The following is a 15,925-nucleotide window of genomic DNA, read 5'->3' as shown; positions in this document are numbered from 1 at the left end:
CTTATATTTGGTTGTTTTTCAGGACGTTATACGTTCAAGAACCTCCAGAAAGTTGAAAGTTGTTTTTGTTTCTGGCTCTGATAAATAGTGGCAGCCCCCCAAGAAGCTGCTTACATTGAGTGATAGAATTGTAAATCCGTGGACGTAGAAAGGTTTTTATTTCTGCAGTTGACTATAGCTTGGACCTGTTTGTTGGAGAACATGAAGCATGAAACCGTACCCCGGTCCAAGGTCAAATTTAATAACAATACCACAGAACTTACATATTTTCTCAGGGTGTGTCTGGGCGTCTTCCTTAAAAAGGCCATTTGGAGACTTATTTGTGCGTATAACAGTAAAAGAAGGACTATGCTGGAAAAGCAGTTTATATATAAGTAACACAGCAAACTATGCACATTTACATATTTTGCACCTTTTACTAGATTTCTACAACAGTCCAGTGAACATTCTCCAACTCAGCATCTCAAAACAGCTCAGATGCTTATAGACACAGAAGCCTATATTTCCACGATGGTGAAGAGCTCCGTTATAGTATTTACGTTCCACATTTCTCCTCTGTGGGGACTCATTGTAGTTGTTTGGGAAGCTGAGAACAACCTTTTTGTTCTTAACTCAAAAGACCTGAAGAAAAAAAATGAGCAGAAAGTTTTATACTGAGAAACAGGAAATTTCATCATTCTTTGAGACACATTTTTGTTTTCCCATGTGTTCTTCCTCCCATACATCACTTAATGACTGTAATATCTGAGCAGCAAACTGAAGGGTTTTTCTTTTTTTCCCCTAAATGTGATTCATAATGGGCCGCTGACAGTTTGCTGTAAAAATAAACATTTTGTTCAGTCGGCCTGACCTGAACGTACACCTTGATTTATAACGTTTGCAGTGGAACACATTAGAAAATGAGTGAAAAACTGCAGAAATGCTTGGACGTCACCTACGGTTAGCACAAACTGAAAGGGAATATAAGAGAAAGTTTGCAGCTGTTGAGGTTTAGATTTCACTGTTGCGGTCATCCTGGAAGTTGACCACAATTACTCGACATGTGATGTCTGCTGTTGACGAGCCAGGACTCAGAACCACTTAAAGGTCTGTAGAAGTTGCGACATCTCAGGTGAACCTTCTCTGAAACTTTGATTGCGATGATATAGATCAGGGGGGCTGAGTTTCCCGAGAGCAACAGTATCTGCAGCATCACGCTGGCAACATATCAAAAGCCAATCCAACAAGGTTAGCAGCATTTTGGCGAGCGCTGTGCTAATGGTCCCTAATGCAGTGTTCACTCGGAGCAGATGGGGCGGCTGGGAACTGAGCCAGACGCTCGGAGAGAGGAGGGCAGACCCTGCAGGGACGGAGGCCTCCGGTGTCGTAGCCGAGCTTAGGGAGGGGTCACAGAAAAAAACATGGTGTCAAATCATCGATATCGTCCGTAATGAATGTGTGAGGGGATGTGTGCCAGTAGCTGTGACTGGCTCGTTGGTTCAGGGGTACTGACATGTTTCGCCGAGGAGGTCGCGGGTTCAGGGCTTAAACAGAGATCAGTTTGTCACCTCATCACGCTGCCTTCAGAGCCCCTCCCGTCCAACCAAACACCCACACACAAACACACACAGCAGCTTAGCAGACTTTGCCGGGATCGAATGTCAGTTTCTTGCATTTCCCAGTGCCTCGCCGGGCTCCTGGGACTGAGGTTTCCACTCCAACAAATGCACACAAGAAATGTGGGATTCTGATATTTTGGACTCAAAGTTGCTGTCAGAGAGAAATTCTAACATTTCTCGACCCTTGGAACTTAACAAGTAGACCTGCAGGGGTTATCGTCTCCTCAGGGGGGCGAGACCTAAATAGAATTTCACATTTGAAAGCTTATTAAATTCAGTGTATAGTTCCCGGGGTGCATTCCCTGAGCAGTGGCTGAAAAACAGTTTGAGATTCGAATTTCGCCGAGTTTGGATCAGAAAGGTCTGTCGGTTCTCAGTAGTAGAGGTGATCCAGGAAGGTTCAGTGAAAATCCATGAATTCACACAACTTTTGTGTTGGTCCTCTGACCCCTAAAAGCCACCGGCGGGTTTAAAGGAATGTCAGCGCTAAGAATTGCAAAAATTACACTTTAATTTGTTTTTAAGCAAACAGGTCCCAACTGTCGTCATCTGCAGGTATCTGTTTGGAAAAAAATGTTTAATAAGATGAAGAAATAAGAACCTTCCAGTGTATTAAAGCTTTTATTACTCAAAGCCAGTAGCACTGACAGTAATGCTGACTGTAGTAAAAACCACTTCACAGTATTACCTTGCACCAGAGACCAAGAGCATGTACTCTGCCTTCGTTTAAAGGGCTTTTAAAAATGACAAATGACGCAGTTTCAGAGCGAGAAACTTTAAAAAGAGTCACCAGTTCATCATCAATCATCAGTTTTCCAACAGTCACTGGACTCATCATGTGTCGAGTGTGGTTCCTTCAGGAAAATGAGCCGAATATAAGCTCAAAGTTGGGAAATTTCATCAAAATCCTTTTATTCTAAACATTAAAAATATGCCAAAAATAAGTGTTTTAAGAGCACTGCTCAAAAGGCTGACTTTTCCATCTGAATTTCATAAAATATATGCATCTGTGTATTAATGTTTCAATTAATAATTTAGGAGAAATATTAAGTAGAAATTGAGTTGAAAAAAATCAAACTGCAAGTTGCTCTATAAGCCTCTAAACACCAAAACCTGCTGATGGACTCAAATTATGTTGAGAAAGTTACCAAAAGTTCATCTCATTTTTTTAACCTTTACATGCTAATTGACCGCATCGTATGTGATGTGCCGTTCCATCCGAAGAAATCATCAAAAATAAAGCCTAAGATTGTGATTTTTATCCAAATAGTTTTTTTCTTCATCTCAACAGGTCACACCAGGTTCTGTAGAAATACTGCAAATCCTGCACTCCTCAGCTCCACTGACAATCGACGACAGACTCGATTATGACCAACAAAAGATGTCGAGTTTTTAGGTTGAGCCTCAGGTAGTGTTTCCACAGAGCAGAGAGGAAACAAGGAAGAGAGTGTGAGAAGAAAATGAAGCATACTGGCTCAAAAAATGGCTCAAAAACAGGACACAGAGGAGCAAGTTGTTGGAAGATACACGGAATTGATTGCAGAGTGAAAAAAACACCCATTTTCTCCACTTCTAGCTGATCTTTAGAGGTGCAGGACTTCATCCAGCAGTGGAAAATGGGCCCACATTGAGGAAAAGTGTGACTAAAAAACATCCACAAACTGCTTTGGAGTTCAGAGGGTTCATTTAATGGAGGCCTTTATCTGTTTTATTCACTGATACTGTTTGAAAAGTGCAACAAAATGCAATTCTTTTGGTCGTCAGTAAACACTAGCCGCTGATCGTATGTGACATCTTTGTGTTGGGAAACATTTGCAAGCACTTAGAGTTTTGGAGACGGTCCCCCATTTTTCTGGGAACCTCTCGTTCTGACCAACAGCAGAATAAATGCAGAGCGACACACATTATGTATCACTGTTTACCTCATTGTTTTGTCCCGTCTGTGCAGGAGTACATGGTTTATCGGAAACACACCTACATGCGCCTCGACGGATCCTCCAAGATCTCAGAACGCAGAGACATGGTGGCCGACTTCCAGAGCCGGTGGGTAAAGATAGAAAACGATCTGGAGTGTGAACGTGTGTGAAACCAGGCGTCACTTCTGTGCCAGCAACTCCACTGTAAATCTACCTTTCTGTGTATTGCTGCAATCAGAGGGCAGTTTAATCTTACATGTGTGTGCGTGTACGCATGTCCTCCACACGCTCTGGTTTGCATTAGTGCATAGCTCTGAGGCGCCAGCGTTGCTCTCGTTCTTCTTGTAGGGCGAGTCTGAAGTTTATTGAAGCAGCTTTATTGTGCAGGACTCCAGCATTGGTGCATATTTAATTTCCTTTGCATTCTTCTCTTAAAGCTCGGACAGGCCGTCATGCCAGGCTCAAGTTTGTTCTAACTTAATTTTATGCCATGATATGGATATTTGTGCTGTAGCTGCAGTTGTAGATAATATCTTTCGATTGTGTGTGTGTCCCTCTCCTTCCTCCCCTTCTTTCCCACCGCCCCTCCACAGGACGGATATCTTTGTATTTCTGCTGAGTACGAGAGCCGGAGGGCTTGGCATCAACCTGACTGCTGCTGACACTGTGAGTCGCTGACGCACACGGGAAACGCATTTGTATTAAAGTTTAAACAGCACTAATACTTTCTAAATGTATCAGAGGCCAGAGTATGTTTTCTGCTGTGTAGTTTTCTTTTAGAGGTAGAAGACTCTTAATAATGGGGTTGTAACAAAGCAAAGAATCTTTCTGAGGAACAGAATAAGATATCTTTATTGTTATTGCAATTTGCAACGAACTGGTCATTTATTTATAATCTGGAGTCGACACTGAAGCCACGTCTACTCTTCAACCAGTCGAATGATCGCAAGGGAAAAGAAATGAGCATGTGTTCACTGGAGATAAAGTAAATGTTACGCGGTGCACTGAGTGACTCCACCTGCAGCTTTATTAGCCTAAATGAACCCTAAATCAACATGTGATCAACATTAATCAACAATAATTTGAATGTGATTATCTTACACTGACTCGGAGCAAACCGGCTCCACATATTCATATGATTGCTGAAAATCCAGCTGAATTCACTGGTGATGACAGCACAGTAGCTATCTGGAAACACAGCACAGACACGTTAGCTGCTGTTTTCAGATGATCTGACGTGTTGGTTGTTGAGCTTCGATACACAACCTGCTGTTTGCAAAGTTTACACTCCACTCCATGGCCATCTGTTTAAAGAAAATCCAGCCTCACCGAGGACTTCTCTGAGGGAGCGTCAGTTAGTTTGGAACAGATTCCGAGTGAACATTATATAAAATAAACCTTGGAGTTGTGAAAACGTGGGGGTGTTCACAGGTAGCCTGTTAATTTATTAGGTATTAATCCAGGAACACTGTTGCTGTAGAGCTTTTTTACTTATGAGAGTAACTCTGGAGATTGTCCACCAATGAAACTGTGGTCAGATGAGTTCGTGTCAACCAACTGAGTGAGCATTTGATGTGGACACTGCAGCCCTAATTAGCAATATGTTCAGATAACTGCAATATAGTATGAAAGTGTGCAATAAATGGGACTAAACATGTCTTGAACATACAGTAATCTCTGTGTTTTCTAACATCTCTCAGCATATTCTCCCTTTGTGCTGCTACAGTGAGATTAGTTTCCATAACAACGAGTTTGACGTGATTATTAACACGATACATCTGTCATGCTACGAGGCAGCTCACCTGGGATAACACGTAGTTACAGAGAACGAGTGTTTGTCTGCCCATAAACAAGTGCTTTAGGATCAGAAGTTCATTATGAGGTTTTAAATAGTAGAAAAACACACTCAGACGTCACCGTTTCCCTCCAGGTCATCTTCTACGACAGCGACTGGAACCCCACGGTGGACCAGCAGGCCATGGACCGGGCTCACCGGCTGGGCCAGACCAAGCAGGTCACCGTCTACCGGCTCATCTGCCAGGGCACCATCGAGGAGAGGATCCTGCAGCGGGCCAAGGAGAAGAGCGAGGTCTGAAGCTCCAGCATGAGTTGTATAAACACAGGATATGATTAATCTGAGTTCAGCGGTTCTTAAAGATGTAGTAACAAGTGTGCGTCTTTGCAGAGTTGCTGGTTTGGACACTTTGTTGGTTCTTGGAGAAATATTTTAAATAATCTTTCTTAACTCAACATGCGTTAGGGTAGCTGTCGTCCATCACACTGTACTCTAGTAAACCTGGGATGCATGATGCAGATCTGAATTTATTACAGAGCTGGCTAATGCTTTAATGTCCTCTTGTTTAAAAAGATCCAAAGGGTGGTGATCTCTGGAGGCAACTTCAAACCAGACACTCTCAAACCTAAAGAGGTGGTCAGCCTGCTTTTGGACGACGACGAGCTGGAGAAGAAGCGTGAGTGTTTGAACGGGCAGTTCAGTTTTATGAAGCACAAAAACTAACAGCGCTGCTGCAAGTATAGGGAACATTTTAAAGCTTTTCGTGTCTTCCTGCAGTGCGTCAGAGACAAGAGGAGAAGAGGCAGCAGGAGGAGAGCAGCAAGGTGAAGGAGCGCAAGAGGAAGAGGGAGAAATACGCCGAAAAGGTACGACGTCATTCGTTTCAATTTAAATCACAATTATGAAGCCTGACGAGCGGCATGCAGAGGGTGAACCTCAACAGCACTGAGCACTGAAATATGTCCTGGAAGAACCGTCAGGATTTATGATGACAGTTAGGGTGTGTTCGACGACTGACACTACAAACTGTACAGTGTGCCAGAAACAGATTTAGTAGTTCCCTATAGGCAGGATGTCAGATATATCATACAAAACAACACCTGCATGTCCCGTTGCATCTGTTTGTGTTTTATAGTTCGCGAGCCAGCGCGCTCTTCTAGCTGCTCGGGCCGACACATGACGGCTCATTTTGCACTGCAGAGGGTCAAACCGAGTTGTTTGAATGCAGCATGCAGCAGTATGGACTTTGTGAGGCCTGCTGCAGTGAAAATAATAAAGAAAAAATCTGTGATTTATAATGTAGGGTTAGTTAAAAAAAACAAGTTGTCATTTTAGCTCAACCATAAAGCTCAAGCAATGTCCAAAATGGGAACGGTTCGTCCTCTGGGGAGCATGAATGTGCCAAGAAACCAATGATCTAAGTGTTAGATTAACGTTTCTTATATATAATACATGTTTTTTCTGCAATGTTTGCAGAGACATTGACTACATTAGAACCTACTTAGAAGGTGATAATTCTCTTCTATTGATGAGGTCATAGTGAGTGATGGTGTTTGATGCAAATATAAAGACATGAAACACCACAAAAATAATAATAGACAAAAAAACAGAAACGTCTACAAAAACTTAAAGTCTAGAAGCTGCTCGACTTCACGTGTTGACCTAATAGTGTGACCAGTGAGTGCATAAACCCAGAAAATCTAACAGAAATCTGATCATTTGTTGGATGCAGCCTGTCAAAGATTAAAGGAGGTTCAGATAAAAGGTCAGGGGGTTCATCCAAATGCTCAGATATCATCCTCCGGGGACAGTATCCGGACTGGATTTCATGGCAATCTGGTCAGTCGTTGTTGAGCTTTATCTTGCTCCGGACTTGAACAAATGGACACGGCAACCTGCTGACCACCAACTCAAGGATCCTCCAAAAAGGAGAATAAAGGAAGGAAAGTGAAGCATTAAACCTCCCAGAGACGCCGATTTTGTCCGTTTATCAGTCATACCTGGGATCATAAAATCTGGATTTAACTGAAATAAACAAAATAATTAGGTGAGTAAGATGACCTTGCTAGCATCGGATGAGTCGTACTCATCATTGTCCTCTAACCGTCTCCTCCTCCTTCCTGTGTCCGACCTGCAGAAGAAGAACGAGGAGTCGGAGAGCAAGAGGAAGAAGGAGGTGAACCTGGTCATCTCCCACGCGCCCTCAGCCGACAACTCCAACCTGTCTGCAGACGGAGACGACTCGTTCATCAGCGTGGAGATGGACTCGGCCATGCCCAGTCCTTTCAGCGAGGTGAGGCCGGGCCGGGGGAAAACAGGAACGGTGGAGTGTGTGAGAAAAGGAAAATTAATGAGATTTATGTTGCAGGAGATGGTCCATTAGGTTTCTTTGGCCTGCATCCACAAACTCACTTTCTTATTTTACATCTTGTGCTTTTAAATTCCCTCACCCCCTTTTCTTTTCTCATACTTTGTCTCCTTTTCATATGTTTTTGGTTACTGATTCCTCTTCTTCCTCTTCTTCCACTCCACTCGTTCATCACTGCTGCTCCCTTCCTCTTCCTCTAAATCCTTCCAACCCTCGGTCACTTGTTGATCTCCTGCTGCTGCCTTCCTTGCTTTACTTTCTGTTCCTCTCTCGTTCCTCTCCTGTTGACCCGTTACCGTACCGGCCCGGTTCCTGCTCCCCCGTGGTGCTGACCTCCAGCCTGTGTGTATGTCTGTGTGTCCTCCTGTGCATGGACAGATCTCCCTGAGCAGCGAGCTCCAGCCCGGTTCGTTGCCTCCGGACGCCGACGCCGACGAGAGCAGCAGCGACATGCTGGTCATCGTCGACGATCCCGTTTCTTCTGCGCCGCAGTCTCGTGCCACCAACTCCCCGGCCTCCGTGTCCGGGTCGGTCTCCGACAACATGAATGGTGAGTGAATGAATGAATTCAGCCGACATTTATGGAAGGATTAAACCAGTATGCAGTGTGTTTTCCAGAACTTTGACTTTGAAATTTGCTGGAGATGACTTTAGTCACAGCTGCAGTATCTGATGTCAGAACTTCTTATCATATCTTATAAAGCTCCTACAGAACACGAACATTCAGCTGTTGGACTGCTGAACCTGTCCAGGGCTGTGAGTAGGGATCATTCTGAAGTAGTCTGACGTACATATTTAATTTTCTTCTAACTTCACTGATACATTCCCATCTCTACATCTCATGGTGATTCATATTTCACACTATCAAACTATACATAATGTGACAGGTGTTTGAAGCTGTTTATTTACATACAAAATATGCACAAAGGTTGATCAGAAAGTTTAGAGACTTCGCCTTAAAATCACAAACAGCTTCAAAGTCGTGGTGCAGCAATGCTCTGCTCCCAGAGCTTCTGCCTCATTCGCTTCAGGTCAACGACCATCTGTGATGAGCTGCATCTCATCAACTCTGTCAAAGTTTCAACCTTTTCAACTTGAATTTAATTTTGGAGAAGAGGAAGAAGTCGATTATGGATGCCGCATTAGAAGCACCTCAACTAGCTGCTAAATGCTGCTAGCATGCTAATGCATTCGTTGTTATAATGTTAGTAAAGACTATTTTACCTCCTCTGAATTTAAAGAATAGCTACCAGCTGCTAGAATCAATCAATCAAACTTTATTCGTATAGCACTGTTCATACAAAGAAAACAACACAAAGTGCTTTACAACCATTAAAACCATTAAAAACAAGAAAACCCGTCCCTCCCACCCTCCATATATACATACATATACACACACACACACACACACACCCATACACTCTCCCCACTGACAGTAGACATGGCATCAGCACAGAGCATCAAAAACATGAGCCCTAAAGAGTGAGTCTGGCTAATGGGAATGCAGTTTGAACTAGTTTCCTGGCTATAGGAGCTTGTTGTTGAGTCACTGCACTCTGCTGAACCTCCCTCCACCCATCTGACACACTGTCTAAACACACATATTTAAAGGTTAATGTTCTGCGCTGAAAGGCTCCAAACTTGCCAGAAACGTCCTAACCTGCGTTATCTATGAGACAGTATTATCGTGTTAGAGCGCTGCTGGAAAAACAGATCGGCGTGACTTACACCAAGGGTCATTACTGCACACACAAGCCTGGCCTGTTATCGTGGCTTGTGTTTTAATAGGCTCGGCTCCATTCAGACAAGCAGCCTGTTGGTTCAGAGGTCTTTTTCAGCTGATTTTTGTAGATTTATGGGCGTTTTATTTGCCTCGGCTGCAGCCTCTCAGTGCGTTCTGTTCTCTGGGATGCAGATAGATGGTGAATATGTGTTTTTGCTTCTCTATCCGTGCTTTGGATTTGCTGCCATAAGGTAATCCCTCCTAAATACACGCCGCTTCATTGAAACCCCATTTGGGATTTTTTGCTGCCATGCTAAGAGGCTCTTGCCAGTAAGATTATTAATGGCCCCTGATAAGCTGGGAAAAAGTTCGGAGAACCAGTGGATGTTATAATGAAAGGTTTGAAATCGGCGAACTTGGACGAATGAGCGCAAAGGCAGGAAAAGTGAGATTAAGGCCTGGAGGGAGGGAAGGACTGAGGGATTCTACGAAGGGGTTTCATGTGTGCCACGGTGTCGGTGATAGGACAGACTCAGGTTTTACACCACGGCATGTGGAGGGAAACATGCAAAACAAAATGCAGAGTGTGGAGTCAGAGAGAGGAGAAGGTACTGGAGGACTGGGCACATGACCGCCGAGGCTGGATCTGGTTCTGCCAGCAGGACGGAAAACGATGAGCCTGTACTTATGGTAATGACGAGTTATGATTCATGTGTAATAATTTTTTATTGCCGTGGAATTACCACAGTATCTCTGAAAGACTGAGTCTACGCAAACAGAACGTCTCTACAACTTCACTGCTGTCTGGTCTGACTGCACCATCAGTTCATTAGGGTCAAAATAAGAGATCTTTTTCTTCATTGTCCGTCATCTTCAGGTGTTTCAGGCTCGGACACAATCAGTCCCGGCAGAGGGAGGTCGGGGCGGAGTCGCGGCCGTCCTAAAGGGTCCGGAGGCGGCGCCAAGTCTGGAGGCAAAGGACGCGGCCGGAAGTCAACAGCTGGCAGCGCGGCGGCGATGGCTGGAGCGATGGCGGGAGCAGCGGCCGCCTCAGCAGCTGCTTACGCTGCCTACGGCTACAGCGTTTCTAAAGGTCAGGAGGCGTTGCACGGGCAAAAAAGTAGTGCAAAGAATATACGTGTTATATGTGCTTCAGTCACATTTATTGTTCAGACATCTTGATGCAGGGTGGTGGAAGAGAAGAACGCCTTTATTGTCACTGCACAGCGCACAACAAACTACACACAGGCAGACGACGTTTTTAAAAGTAGAAGATGTGCAAATATAAAAGTCTAATAGAGAAATCTCATGTGCAAGTGTATCTATGCAAACAGGAGGGCTCTGTGGTGCATTAAGAACTATAACAACAGCAGTCACTTCTGGATGCTGCAGGTTCTGAACATTTGAAAACATACTGGCTTACGAGTACAGATGACTTTTCTTCACCTAGCTGCAAGCGTTCTCCTTTTTTATATCACTGTTTTCAAGATAAACTCATTTTATCTGTGGCTAAACAGGATTAACTAGTCTCACTACAGTTATAACCAAAGACTAGTTTTGTTTTCCTGTTTAATGGTTCCTTTACCTACCAGCTGGGCTGCAGTGAACCGAACACAATGGTGGTGAGCTGAAGTCGTAGCTACTCTCCGACTGGTCACAGGGAAACACGTCTCTGCTTTATGTGTAGATGAACTGAATCCACCACAGTCAGCTGAGTGCACTCTACCTGCTCGTCCAATTAGCCTGAATTCATTCTAAATCAACATGAGAAGCTGGTATTAGCAGCATATTAAATCGTTTCATATTATTCCTCAGCACTTCTCGTCACCAGGTGTTATAGTTCAACTTTCACGAATCGTGTGAATGTAGTCTGTCCTCACATTCTCGTGCTACGTATTAATCTGAAGCAGAGTGCACGCTGTGTTCTCGTTGGAAGAGCACAAAAGGCAGCATTCACACAGAAAGCCCTCGAGTTCTCATTGCGCTGTCAGTTGACGTGATTCACCCATCATGCATTGCACAAAGAACTTGGATGAAATGCTCGCGGCTGGAAATAATTTTTATAAAAAGTGATTGAAGGGCATCGCTGTAAATACCACAGGAGACATCAGAGCAAGCGTTTGGCTGTCTGTCGGTGAGCTTCATTCGATGTGATGGTTTGAATGTCGGACACATGTGCGTGCGTTGCTTCATTCCTCGTCAAGTCAACGTTAGTTATACGTCAGATTTCAAGCAGCAGATGTTGACCTGAAGTGCTTTCCAATGAGAAATAAGATTAGCGTAACAAATGTACCCAACAAGTTTAAACACCAGGGTTGACATTTTGCAGTATTGTTAATGTTCTGTGTTTTCCTGACTGAGACTTTTTCTGAATTGCGTTCAAGTCAAGTTAGAGCCTGACATCAGAACCGCCTCTCGTCTTGTGTTGTCTCTTTAGTTTCACTCAGATTTATGATGTTAATGTAAATTATGGGATGCTATTTAAATTTGTAAAACGCTTTGGTTCCACTCATTAAATAGGCTTTATAAATAAAACTGACCAGACTTAACAAATCCAAAGATGTCAGGATGGAACAGCTAACTATAGGGATGTCCTGATCAGGATTTGTTGGAGTCATTTAATATTAAATATCTGCCGATGCCGAGTCCCAATCCAGCAGCATTTCCTAAAAAACGCAGTTGCACAGTGCACACTTCAGGTACGCTGACGTTTTTAAAATCAATCTGATAAAAAAATGCATTTCTGAAAGTTGTTTTTATCTCACAAAATAAACAGAATAAACTTAGTGCAGCGCTGGTTTGTGTTTGTTGAACAAATTGACCAACAAACTAAACAGTTTCTTCATAAATAGTTCCTAACGCGACTCCATTTAGCGCTGCATGATAGCAGTAAAACCAAACCAGTCACAAAGAGTAGCACAGTTACAAATCCTCCTTGAAATGGTGTCAGAGATTCATATTCGCTGCCACAACAAGAGTTAACGATTTCGCTAAAAAGTGAGAAACAAATGAGAGTTTTCAGGGTGTTGAAGCCTGATGACGTCTGATGAAAGACCTTATCAGTGGTCGAGGACCTTGTTGGAAAGCTCATAGAACGGGATGTTTGATTTGTGCAAGCAGGTGAATTGTAGACCTTCAGGCTTTCCATGCACGGTCCCAAAAGAGGGTGAGAACCTGCTGGGCTGAATTCAGCGACTTCTTCATGTTGTTTTTGGCCTTTTTGGAAACTTCTGTCTCCTTTACAGTCTCCTTCAGCCTGTTGCTTTGGATTTGACTCGTCCAAGTGAACTCGTCATCTTCCAGCCAGAGTTTTAATGCAGTAACACACTGGTGGTAGTCAGTGCAGCTCTGTTACTGCTCAACATGCTCACATTGGAGACGTTACAAGCTCAGTTTAAGATACTGTCGACGTTTTCGCTGCATCCTGAAAAATAAACAAAGGATGGAGCTAAAGTTTAGGCTCAATGAAGCTGAAACAGATCAGTTAACACATGCTTTGCTCGGCTCTGATCCTGATTTTTGAGATTGGATCGGCATCCCTATCTAAGTCTGTTGACTTTTGTGTCATATGTGAAAAAGAAAAGTTCAGTCCAACTACGTTATAATGACATATCGCAGCAGGACACGCTTGTATTCCACCAGGAGAGGTAACCGAGTCCTTTTCTGTTTCAGCCGGCCTCTCTGCGTCCAGCCCCCTGCAGCCCTCCCTGGGCCGGTCCGGTACCGGCCCCGCCTTCAACCCCAGCAGGAGCTCCTCTCCCCAGGCCAAAGGAGGCACCTCCACGCCGAGCCCCCACAAACAGCTGGCCCACAGCCACCACCACAGCAGCCACGGCGCAGTCAGGAAGGGGAAGGGCCCTGGTGGTCCTGGGGCTCGGTGATGCACTCAGACACTCTGCACACACACGAATGTGCCCCGAAACACACACAGAAAACTGACCTTCTCTTCACTGTGACCCCTGCAGACGACGCCCCTATGCCTAAACTAATAAGTAGGGAGTGCAGTATTTCTAGTCCCTGAGGCTCACTACCTGGAGGACCAACGTAAAACGCTCACAGTCATCTGAAGGTTCAGTCTCCACCAGCCTCCACATGAGTTACTTCAGTTGTGTTTTAATGTGTCCCGCTCAGAGGACGAAACCTGCCTTGAGTATTTGTGTTTTGGAGTATTTCCAAGTGCTTTTTTTCCGAGAACTGTACGTTTCCACCGGTGACAGGACTCTCTTCTGCTTTGCCGCCTGGCCGTGGCGTGACGACAGAGACACGGAGCGACACGTGTAGTTTTTAAAGGGCTTGTTCGCATCCTTGCGTTTTGCCAGAGACGGCAGCCAGACGAAGGAGTTTCCGTCAGATGCACTGAGCCACGTCTTCCTGGTGATTCTCATAGGTGTACGTTAGGTTATTTAAATGTTGTAGATACGCTCAGTGCAACCTGGTGGATGATTCTGCATTTCACAGAGCTTAATGTGAACCCCCAGCTTCCCTGAACCAACACTTTACCAAACAACACAGCTTTTGTACTAAAGCTCCTATTTTTGTAACGAACCAGTGCCCAAACCAACATGGCAGGTGTTGACGTTTTGAAAAGATTTTGTCCATAAAATGTATTCCAGTAATTATATTTTTTGTCCGAATGGGAAAATAATGTACAAAACTATATTCCAAACTGAGGGGTTGATACAGCCGTGCTGCTAACCGTAAATCTATGAATTGACTCTCTGCTTGTCTATTTAAGTTATTAGAGTTGTGTTCAAACGGGCAATTTGCGATAATAGCGCTAATATTCACATGTAAAGCTGTAAATTGTGAATTCTGAAGCCATTTCCTTTTTATTTTTTTTCCCCGAAGCTGTTTTCTGTGATGAGACTGAGTCTGTGGTTCTCTTCGATGTCGTCGATGTTTTAGGAAGAAAAAGAAAAAACTACAACAAAACGTTTGCATCCTGAGTTGAGCACTACATCTGTTCTAGGTTTGTTTTTTTGTTGTTGTGTGTTTATAGTGTGATTAAAAACTCTGATGTTCTATATTGATGTACATACTGATGAGAGCGGCGTGTCCTCTGGCTTTTCCCTCGTCTGCCTGTCTATTTTTATAGGTCATGTGTACATATGGAGAAATGCATCCGCCATTTTACTAACAGGAGGAGTCGAGATAAAATAAAAGAGTGCTGAAGCCGAGATAGTTGGTTGTTTTTTATTCAACTTGAAATGTCAAAGGTTGAGTTCGTGGAATCGAGATCTGAGATATTGTGCTTGTCGAAGACGTGGGGTTGAAAAGTGCAGCTGAGAGCGGGTTCACGGAGATGTGAGAGGCCACGAGTTTCACCAAACTCCTGCTGCTGCAGCAGAGCTTCATGTTCCTCAGCGTCACCGACCAGAACAGTCATCGGGTTTCCTGCAAGTGGACGATCGTATATCACTGGAGCGCCGCCAGCTGCGAGCATCGGTTTACCGGGCCGAGGAGCATCCTGTGGGCTTCCCTTGAAATAAATCCATCTGCCTGCAGCACAAGGGTGAGAACACGCTTCATCAGAGCAGAATGTGTTCCTCACTTTATCAGGGTTTATGCAGCCTGTTTTTTTTTTCTGTGGCTTTACGTTCTAAACGCTGTCTGTGAAGCTCAGAAGTAACAGATTTTGTTGAATCACCTTTTAAAACCGTGACTTTGTTTGGCAGCCCTCGTCGCTCATCCCCATCCAAGTTTTGTTCCTACTGTTCCTTCAGCCACAATCAGCAGCCGTTCTTGGCAGCGACACACCTGCAGCTTCAGCGAGCAGCCACAGCATTAAAACCACTGACAGGTGCCGTGAGCAGCGCTGGTTTCCTGCATTCACGTGGCTGTTTCTTTGACGTGTAGCAGAGGAAAGCTGCTCAGGAAAGGCTCGAGGAACACGACAAAGAGCCAGCCGGCCTCGAAACTCTCCGGATTCCAATCGGACTGAGCATCTAAGAGCTGCACCAGAACAAGTCAGATCCACAAAGACCCTCCACTGGTGCCACAAGAGAGCCTCAGAGGTCACGTGTCCGTGCTGTGTTGGTGGCACCAGGACGACCTGCACCACATTAGCCCAGCTGGTTTTCCTTAAAGGTTTAAGTTCTGTCCCACTTTTGGCAATTTTAAATCTAAATTCAACAATTGTCTTCTTATCCCCTTGTTTTTCAGTTCATCCTGAAGCTGCCCGAGTCATGTCCACTCCTGCTTTTTGTACCATTTGCTCACCTGGTTTTACTATTTTTTCTCCCTCAATCTTTTGACGTCGATCTTCTAGTTTTATCTCTTTTTAGTTTCGCCACTAATGCTCTACTTTGTTCATCCTGTTGTTGGAGTTGTCTTCATGTTTTCATAGTCAGGTTTTTCTCCTGCATGTTCCTTCCTCCCTCCAAGTATTTACAGCACCTATAGAAACACTTGATGTATGAACAGTCTCCCATCTCAGCTGCCTGCTGGAGCTGGAAACAGAGGAGTCATAGGAGTCTTGGTGGCCTCCTTCACTAGTCTCCTTTTAGTACCTCCTTCAGAGGAGTC

The 15,925-nt window shown here is 44.3% G+C and overlaps 1 protein-coding gene across 2 annotated transcripts in view; it reads left to right on the top strand.

The window, feature by feature from the left end:
* Positions 1–14,577, top strand: part of ino80 (INO80 complex ATPase subunit) — a 62,366-nt gene extending 47,789 nt beyond the window's left edge. For both annotated transcript variants that reach the window (XM_008281774.1, XM_008281772.1), the window contains 9 exons: positions 3,547–3,641; positions 4,108–4,180; positions 5,445–5,603; positions 5,883–5,985; positions 6,087–6,175; positions 7,447–7,602; positions 8,056–8,227; positions 10,278–10,493; positions 13,073–14,577. In XM_008281774.1, coding sequence (XP_008279996.1) covers positions 3,547–3,641; positions 4,108–4,180; positions 5,445–5,603; positions 5,883–5,985; positions 6,087–6,175; positions 7,447–7,602; positions 8,056–8,227; positions 10,278–10,493; positions 13,073–13,281 — 1,272 coding nt within the window. In that variant the 3' untranslated portion in view covers positions 13,282–14,577. The remainder of the gene's footprint in view (positions 1–3,546; positions 3,642–4,107; positions 4,181–5,444; positions 5,604–5,882; positions 5,986–6,086; positions 6,176–7,446; positions 7,603–8,055; positions 8,228–10,277; positions 10,494–13,072) is intronic.
* Positions 14,578–15,925: the final 1,348 nt, after the last annotated feature.

This window comes from Stegastes partitus, unplaced genomic scaffold, assembly GCF_000690725.1.
Source record: "Stegastes partitus isolate 25-593 unplaced genomic scaffold, Stegastes_partitus-1.0.2 Scaffold244, whole genome shotgun sequence".
Classification (NCBI taxonomy): Eukaryota; Metazoa; Chordata; class Actinopteri; family Pomacentridae; genus Stegastes; species Stegastes partitus.
The sequence above is the reverse complement of the archived record's forward strand: the minus strand, read 5'-3'. Positions and strand labels throughout refer to the sequence as shown.